The 9,931-nt window shown below is 37.1% G+C and overlaps 1 protein-coding gene across 1 annotated transcript; it reads left to right on the top strand.

The window, feature by feature from the left end:
• The first annotated feature begins 1,008 nt into the window (after window positions 1-1,008).
• On the top strand, window positions 1,009-4,012 carry LOC142612904 (uncharacterized). The gene is made up of 3 exons (XM_075785078.1): window positions 1,009-1,278; window positions 1,389-3,561; window positions 3,656-4,012. Exon 2 carries the CDS (start codon window positions 1,637-1,639, stop codon window positions 2,309-2,311), a length of 675 nt encoding a protein of 224 aa, XP_075641193.1. The 5' UTR covers window positions 1,009-1,278; window positions 1,389-1,636; the 3' UTR covers window positions 2,312-3,561; window positions 3,656-4,012.
• The last annotated feature ends 5,919 nt before the right edge of the window (window positions 4,013-9,931 follow it).

Below are 9,931 nucleotides of genomic sequence, written 5' to 3'. Positions count from 1 at the left end.
TACACATTTTGGCCAAAAAAACACCCACATCAGTGGGTGTAAAGCTGTGTAAAATTGTGTAAATTCATCCACGAGTTACAGTAATAATGTAAATATACACGGCTATTGTAGCTCGTTCATTTATTATTTGATTAATTTCTCATTCGCTCCTTTTTTTTTTCTCTCTCTTCTTCGTGCTTAACAAACTCAGTAACTTCTATCCTCATCTTCTTCTTTTTCCTCAGATGCACACAAACACACCCACACACAAACACATCCACACAGACAAATCAACACAGAAATACACTTGCTCAAAAAAAAAAAAAACACACACACACACACACACAGATACACAAACACACATCGGTGCTTGTGAAACGATCGGTGCTTGACTGGATCAGAGCTCGTGGGTCTTGCCTAGATCGAAGCTTGTGGGTCTTGCTTGATTGGAGCTAGGGAGATTTGGTCGGTGCTTGTGGATCGGAGCTAGGGAAATCAGTGCTTGTCAGGTCTTACTTGATTAGAACTGCGGATCGGTGCTTGTGACCGAGATGGTGTTGATTAGACCGAGAGGGAGAGTTGATCTGAAAAATAGGTAGAGAGATGGGTATAGAGAGAGAGAGCAACAAATAAAAAAAATGAGTAGAGAGAGAGAGAGAGAGCGCGTATGCAAAGGGGTAGCTGAGAGAAATAATAAAAAATTTGAGAGAATTGATTATTTAATTGAAAAAAGTAATAAAATAGATGAACTAATATGAGTGTTTTATAAAAATAAATGTGTAAAATAGAAAAAGTAGGTTTTTAGTATAAAAATTGATGTGTAAAATAAACGAACTGATGTGATTGCTCTAATTGATTGAGAGTGTCATGTCATCCACTCGACATTCCATATCTACAAAAAGGGTAAAAAAGTCATTATCCAATATTACCCGTCAAAAAAAAAAAAAAAAAATCTACGCATCACCAACCAATCCAAAAAAATGCCATTCTCGTAAATCAAGTGAAATCCAAGCCCACTCTTCCTCCCTCACCAGTAGCAGTAGTAGTACATGATATGATATATTCACGAGTACGACGACTGTATGTGTGTGAGAGAGAGTCATTTCTGAGATCCGTGGTTTCTGCTTTTCAAACCCTTGTTTCTAACCCCTGTATTTCCATTTCCATTTCCATTTCCATTTCCATTTCCCCAAAATTCACACACGAAAACCTAACTTTTAGTTCTCAGATTCTTCAGCAACAGAAAATCAACAATTTCTCACTCTGATTTTCTCTCTCTTCTCCTCCTGCTCCTTCACGGTAATTTTCTTCTCCACTACAAACTCACAAAATGGAAATCGAAAATCCAAACTTTCTTTTTCTTTTTCTTCTTCTGATTCTCATTTCTGTGTTTGTTTTTGCTTTTACAGTGATTCTGATTGGTTTCTATGAAGATCTGATTCAACGAGTTTGGCTGAATTCGCTGGTTTGATTTTCGATTTCGGTGGCGAAGATCTACAAGTTTCAGTGGTAAAAAAAAAAAAAAAAAAAGCTGTGATCTTTTTCTTTGTATATTGTATTTGTATGTATAGTAGAGTGAGAAATTTTACCAGATCTAGTAGTTGGTTTACTTTTTCCGGGAACGAGTTACGGTGACTCAGTGAGTTCATTGTTAGTAATGGAGACACTCGTCGTTGTGGCTCAGCATAGAAACCACCACCACCACCACCAATACTATAGTAGGAGTAGTAATGGTAAGGCCCATGGGTCGGGTCGGTTCGGTTTCCGATTCGGATCATCCGTGCCTTCTAGGGGGATCAATTGCCGGAGTTACCAATCTGGGGCAGGTATACTCCCAACCCCATTCAAGGCTTTCTATACTCCTGTAACCAAACATACCTGTTCACCATCCTCACCACCTTCACAGTCACACTCTTCATCTGATTGCAACACCACACACCCTAGTGCCAAAAGCGCTCCTATTGATATTGTGAGGAAAGGTTGTGAGAAAGAGGGTGCTTTTATTGGTGATGAGAGTACCACTGGGTGTAGTTGTGAGTGTGAGTGTGGGAGTGAGGGTCTCTCATTTTGTGAGCTCTGGGCTGGACCCACTTACTCAAACTCGCCACCACCGAGTTCTCTGCCCATACCCAAGTTTTCGCTCATGCCGAAACGGACTGTGTCGCTTGATTTGCCGTCTGGGTCGGACTTGGTGGCAGATAACAACCACCACCCAATTGCTAAGTCTGCACCCCCATCACCTACTAGGGAGCATAGCAATTGCACAAGGGATATGTTTGCCACCAAGACTCTGCGTCGCATTCTCAATCTTGATGTTGATGATGATGAGTGAGTGGTTGGGGCCATTCTTTGGCTCCTGTAAATAGGTTTAGCTTTGAAAATGGGTTAGTGTTAGATTGTATATAGAGTGAATAAATTGGTTGGCAATGTTAGTCGGTATGTTCAAGTTTGTTTAGCTTTCAGTAGTGGTGCCCAATGGTGATGGCTGTGGTGGGTCTACAATCTCCGAATTCCTTAATTAGAATTAAGGTGTAGATGGGAATTTGAAATTGGACTTGGCTGTGGTGGGTTGGCGATCTCTGGATTTTGTATCAAGAATTGTGGTGGCAATGGGGATTCAGAAATGGAAGACTTGGCTGTGGTGGGTCAACAATCTCCGGATTTTCCATTAAGAATTGAGGTGTAGACGGAAATTCAGAAATGATAGAGCTGGATTTAGGTGATGGATGTATCTCTATGAGAGAGGAAGGTTATATGGTAGTATGGGGTTTTGCGACATGGATGGAAGCTAACTTGGGAGGTTTACGAAGTAGAAGGGGGGAGAAATGAATGGGCATATACTTGAATCATTGCTGGTGCTGTTCTTTGCAATGGGATGGAATGGCAGAGTGCTTTTCAATCTATTGGACCTGAAGGAAATCATGTTTCTAGTTGAATGATGGAAATTATGATTTCAAGTTCTTGGAAAAGTTCCTTACAGAATTGTTAATTTTCACTAGTCTGTTCCTACTTCTTAGATTTAGGTCTCTGGTTTCAGACACTGTATATACTGTAGAATCTTGAACTCACTATCTTAACAAACCCTGTAGGCTTCTGTTTCATTTTTGTTACCATCAGCTTCTTTTCTTATTCTTAAAACTTTATCATCCTTCTCTTTTCTAAATAGCCTAATTGATTAGTCTCTTTCTTCCATGGATCAAAGTTGCCAAAATTGGCTGCTCAGATAATCTCCCTTCCTATAGATTCATGCCTACTTATCAATATTCTCCCCTCTTCATACTCACTGTTTCTTTTGTTTATTTAGTATCTGACTCCTTTCTGTACACTTTACGAGGTGTTCATTCCCTTCACCATTTTCCTGTTTTTTATGAGGGAAAAGTGGGAAGCGATAGGGATAGTAGTAGTTTGCTGCTTCTGCTTCTTCAGTTAGTAGGCCTAATCCGTGTTGCTCTTTACTCTTGTAAGCCTTCTGTGGTCCTCTTGTAGTTTCTTGTTCTTTTGAGTGCAGAGTGTCCTTTCCTCTTGATTTCTGTAAGGCTCATCTTCTTTGGAGGTTGTTGATCGTACCAAACCATGCATAAGGTAATGCAATCTTGAATTTTTATATCCTATGCTATAGTATGTTTTTGTAGCACCATCTAATTGCTATTGTTTTTTCTCAATATTTGTGAAACAGGAGACTGTTGGACAAGCTGGCTTCACTAGTAGGATATGTTTGTGCTGGATCCAGTGTGTCTATGTAAGTCTTGTGAGGAGCTTGCATGAAGTTTCTTCACGTTGTCGCTTCTGTTGGACAAATGCATAATGGGCAAGTCTGGTTGTATGGTCTTTTGTTCTCTGAAACCCTTAAAAGTAGCGAAGTCTATTTGTAGCGTTTGACTAAGTTGTTGCTATCTTATCCATTTTCATGTTATATTTGATGCTAGTGTTTTCTTGTTTTTCATTTAGGTTGATGTTTTGCCATCAGTCTGGATTCTGATATATTATTGTTTCTAGTATTAATGTTATTATGTGCTCAATTATGATCTACCCATTATTCCTAGTGGTACAAAATCTTGGTTTGGAACTTTCTTAATTAGAATGACCCTTCCAAAGCCAATTTGAGTGTCCATTGGGTTGGGGAAGGATAAATGAGTCTTGTGCCAATTGTATACAATAGGTGCTTACTGATCAGAGTAGATATTCTTTTACTTGTATTAATCTGTGATGGTTATTGTAGCCATTCGTACTCGTGTTTCAGTAGTGTGGGTTGTCTTTTTGCATCAGGAGCTATGGTGGTCTTTGTGGTTTTAGTTTTTTGATTTGGAGTTGGTGCTTTGAGTTCCCTATGGGTTCCTGTAAACCATTCTTTCTCTGTTTTTGTGATAATAAAATTCGCTGAATTACGGCCCCCCCCCCCCCCCCCCACAAAAGGGATTTTTTTTTAGAACAAAGTTTCTCTCCGAACTAGTTTGGAGTAAAACTCTTTCAAACTTCTTATATATTTCATTTTTGAGTGTGAATTTTGAGAATTTAATCGTTGAATTTCATGTTCCTTATGTTCTTAACATACGTATCAAATTTCGTTAAAATTGGATATTATTTACTATTTGATCGATTAACTTATTTTTTACATACAACTTTAAATCACAAAAACTTGAAATTATAACGTTTATTTGATGACATAGCAATTGATCTTTGATCTTCTTGAAATTTTGTAATCATTAAGAATGTAATAAGAACATGTAATCTAACGGTTAGATTTTCAAAATTCACATTCAATATAAAGATATATGATGAGTTTGTAGGGTTTCTTTCCAAACTAGTTTGGAGTTTTGTTTGGAGAGAAACTTTGTTCTTTTTTTTATATATATCAATTATGACCAATAAATGACTACAGTAACCACTGGCTGCTTTACCAAAAATTGTGCTGCTTTTAAGAACTTGAACATCGTGTATTTTTAAGCTCTTTTTTGTGTGATTGGCAATGTATAACTTCAAGAGTTTAATGCAGGTTTGTTTGAAAACGGCTTATTTAGCTTCAAAACTTTTTGTTAAAAGTGTAGAAGTTAAAAGCTAGCTAAATAGTACAATGAGACTTATGAATAGTATAAAGAATGGCAATGAGATCCATAAATAGCATAAAAAAAAAAAAGTTAAAAACACAAATAAGCTAAAGCTTATACGCAAATGCCAAACGGGCTTGCAATGTAAATCATGATTCTGAGTTTTAAACAGGAGCTCTTTTGCATGACACCTTTGTTCTGGTTATGGTCAATCCTAATTTGTTTTTTTATTTTGTTTTTTTGGATTTTGAAAAGATTGTGATTTTATTGTGTAAAGTGTAAACACTGATTCCTGGGGCTGATTAAAGTTCTTTCTGGGGTTGTTTATCATTTTATAGACATATTAATGTAAAAAGCGTCATATTTTCCTTGAGTTGGATTGAAATAAAAATTTCTACTTATCATAGGTTGCACATGAACGGGTACATTGATGTTTGATGCTGTGTTTGTGTGATACTTTAAAATTTGAAGGGTGTGGATTTTGCTCACTGCTAATGCTGACAGCTAATCTGGACATGGGGGTCCAAAAATTTTATAAATTCTTTAATTAAATCCATAGGTGAGGTCACGATCATGTTGGTGCCTTTCTTGTCCCCAAATTCCTGGGCATCTTATGCTTAGATACTTTCTTTAATCCTTACCCTTTAGCATGCGCTTTGCAAAGGCACTTTAACAGACAGGAAAAAAAGAAAAAAGAAAAAAGAAAAAAGAATTATTTTGTTCCGTTGAAAAGGAAAAATGAAACCAGAAAAAGCTTTGAAGGGTTGTGGGTGGGTGAACTATACATCATCCTTTTGTGTCGCTATACTCACTAATATCGGAGAACTGTTCGAATCTTTGTCTACTCAACGTCCTATAGCATCTATCCTATCATTATGACATTTGGTACTGAAGTTCAATGGCCAATACAGTCGAGCACACTTCCAGTCATACTCTCAATTCTCAATTGCAAAATACTATCAGCAGACTTTACTGGTAGAATCTTAGGATGAGTCTCGGTTAATTAAGTTGGATAGAACTTGATCGTTGTGTTCAAATTCACGTGATAAAGTACCTGGACACTTACATTAAAGTGTCAAATTTACAATTTTATATGCCACGTTAAAGCATTCGGTACTTGGTCCAAAAACAGGGGTGGGTGGCTCGGCTGCTATATTAATCAGTTTATGAAATATGCATTATATCTGCACAAGAATCTTTTTCTAATAAAAGGGCTCCCAAGATTTTCTACTGTGAATCAATGCAATAACTCATATTTGGATTTTGGTATTGCATTATAGAGTGTTTGCTGGTATATATCTGCAGTTTGATGTTGCATGATTGTTGAAATATTGCGTAGCATGTGATTGATGATGAGGTCTGTCTTAGAGTGCCAACACCACCGATCACATAATGAATCAATAAGTCATCTTCCAACTATTTGAACATCGACGTTGTAGTACATCAATTTGTCCTTTGGTTGCCACTAGTATATACTATTTTCCTTACATCTATTGTGATATTTGCCACTACTACCCTTCTCTAATATGCGTTGGCTACAATTTTGTGAGCTTTGAATCACGAATGAAGGGTCATTTTCATAGCAGAGAAGCAGAACTACAAGCCGAAAAGAAAACCAAAATTTTAAGCAACAGACAAAACGAACCAAGAATGTTAACCAACCACATGTAGTAAACAGGATCAAACAGTTTCAACAGGGACGTCTCCGGCATAGCTAACCTTTCTGTCCTGCGCAGTGTCTTTTATCTCCTACAAGAAGCAATTCTAATCGGACATGTAATTTTCTGATATAAAACTCTCATTCCTGTAGGCCTGTTACTAAGCATGATGTGGTGCATCCAAGTTTCATCAGGGTTAAAGTAAATAGTCTTCCCAACAGACTAATTGCCGAGTAATAGAGCAAACTTTCAAGTGAATCTACCAAGGCCACATTAACATATAATGCTTGTTCTTTTACCCTCTACGACCCTCTTGCAGAAAACACATATTTGTCCTATGAAGCACGGGTGCGGTTCGGGATTCGGGTGTGGGTGCAGGTGCGGGTGCGGGACTTGGCAATTTTTGAAAAAGTATGGTGCGGATGTGGCGGGGTGCGACGATTAAAAAATTATTAAAAATATTTTTATTTATATTTTTAATATATTGCTAAGCATACTTAATTTAAAAAAAATAAAAAAAAAAAAAAACAGATCACCACAAATTCACAACACAATCACAAATCACAAATCACAATGAGTAATAATAACTATTAACTAAATAAAAAATCAACTATTTACTATTAACTAAGAGTGTGAGAGCTATGATACCTGAGGGGAGATGGAGAGCAGGGGAGACGGAGAGTGAGAGTAAGTTAAGACAAAGAGGGAGTTGAGAGTCTTGAGAGTGTGAGAGTGAGTTGAGACTTGAGGTGTGGAGCACAGCACGAGCACAGAGACCTCAGACTAGAGAGGTAGAGAGTGGGAGAGAGGCAGAGAGGCGAGAGTTGAAGTGTGAAGGTGTGAAGGGCTGAAGGCTGAAGAGAAATGAGAAGTGATATAGGGTTTTGTGATTTTTTCCAGATGGTGCGTTTCGCAGCTTCTGTTATTTTTTATTTTTTGAATTTCGGCTGCATCGGCCAGTTTGCGCCGGTATCGGTGGTTATGCCCGATACAGACCGATTCGACCTGAATCGGCCCGATTTCACTCGCATTGGCTCGAATCGGCACTGTGTCAATGTGAATCGGTGCATATCGTGCTGAGAAAAAAAAAAGGGACGCAACACCGACGCACAGGTAGCAGCGTCGCTTGTGCGTCCCCGCGTCGGACGTGGGTTCGACAACCCAAACGCCGCGTCCGTGCTCCATAGTATTTGTCACCTTAATATTCCAGCTGAAGTAATCTGTCCTTGGATAATCTCCTAGTAATGTGTTGTTCCTAAGAATAATAATTGATAAATAAATTGAATTTCATTACATTCAACATATCATAAAAAAGATTAAAATTCACATAAATTAGATTTACCATAAAATTAGAGAATAGTGGAGAGATGTTACCTTGATGAAGCTTGAAAGTAATCTCATAACAAGAACCAATTTACCATCAATTCATGTTTGTTTTTAGATCGTGGGGTTGAGGTGTGGATCATGTTACTGTCTTAATATGATACATGCGTCTATGTGCTATCCTCGGGATACAACAACCCAGCCACCTTCGCTAATTATCCTTCAAGCCTACAGTACTATTTGTAAGATAGGAATCTTTCAATAGTACTTTCTTTTATATATATATATATATATATATATATATAAGTTTAGAATATTGCATATATGTAATATACATTTGATGAACTCTCAAATAAGTTTAGCTAACAAAGTGAGAAAGCTAGAGAGTTAAAATTATATCTCTATATCACCATATATATAATAGTTAAGAGGAGCATTCTCATTAACATAGTTGTCAGGCAGCATTAGTGAATTCAAAAGAATTCAATATGTTTTCCATAACCATTAATACGTAGCAAACAAACTTTACTACTCCTTGAAACAAATAACAAACATATATTTATACCAATAACTTTCGTATTAAAACGTCATCAAAGCATATGAAAAGATAAGAGTGTCAATTTGGGATAGCATGTTGGGTTCGTGTCGTGTCGAGGTAGAGGTATTTGACTAAATGTCTCAACTTTAACCTGACCCATTTAATAATCGTGTCATGATCCTTCAACCCTAACCCGACCTATTAATATGGCGGGTTGACCTGACCTAACCCATTTGACATGCTTAATAAACAAGTCGTGTTAGGTTGACACGAATGTAACACAACCTATTTCAACCTGCATAATATTTAATGTAACATCCATCGAGAAATAATTTTTTTTTTTACATCCCAAAAGCAATGCATACACGTTAAGTCTTCAACCCACATTCAAAATAATATAATTAAACAAAAATATAACATATATCTAAAAATAAGTTTTTTACACTCTAAAAGATGTACATACACTTCAACCCAAATTCAAAATAATATAGTTTAACAAAAATAAGATAGTTCAACAAAAATATAATATCCTTGGAACTCACCAAATGCTATGTATCAAAAAGAATTGGAGCAAATAGTAGACTAATCCTGACTATGACTACGATTGTTATCCTTAGAGAGAGAGAGAGAGAGAGAGAGAGAGAGAGAGAGAGAGAGAGAGAGAGAGAGAGAGAGAGAGAGAGTAATAATTGGTTTGAGACTTTGAGTTTGAGAATTGGGCATGAGACTATAAGATAGTAGAGTGAGTAGTACGGTTGAAATTTGTACAGTTTTTAGACCCCTTAAACACAACTAGATTAACCTAGTTATTTAGCCAAGTGATTAACTTAGGTAGATTATTCAAATCTAGGTTAACACAAATATATTATATAATTGTAAAGTGCGGAAAATAAAGAATACAACGATATGATAACCTAGGAAAACCAAACCGGTAAAAAAACCTGGGGAAGATTTAACCTAACTATCCTCAAGGTAAACCGAATCCACTATGAAAGAATTGAAGTTTACACAATAGCGACTTAGACCACTAACATCCTATTGTTACCTCGAGTAGGAAATTTACTACCACGACCACGTGACAGCTTCGAGTCCACGGACTACTTCTTTCTTGGATTCCCAGCAAGCACAAGTACTCCCGCTTGTATATCTTTAAGCTCTTGAATCTACAACTGAATTGATCACCAAGCTTTCGACATCAATCTAGCCCTTGATAACCCTAAGTGTATGTGAAGATAAACACCTCTAAATCTCACAAGAGATTCACACACAGAGCATAAAAAGCAACCCTAAAACGTGGCTAAGGTTTTTCCTTTTATACTTAAGACAAAACATAAAACCCTACACGTCAAACGGGCTTGGGCTGAGTTGGAAAATTCTGCAGAAAAAGA

Source organism: Castanea sativa, chromosome 10 (genome assembly GCF_040712315.1).
Source record: "Castanea sativa cultivar Marrone di Chiusa Pesio chromosome 10, ASM4071231v1".
NCBI lineage: Eukaryota > Viridiplantae > Streptophyta > Magnoliopsida > Fagales > Fagaceae > Castanea > Castanea sativa.
Note: the sequence above shows the minus strand (reverse complement) of the source record. Positions and strands in the feature narration are given on the sequence as shown.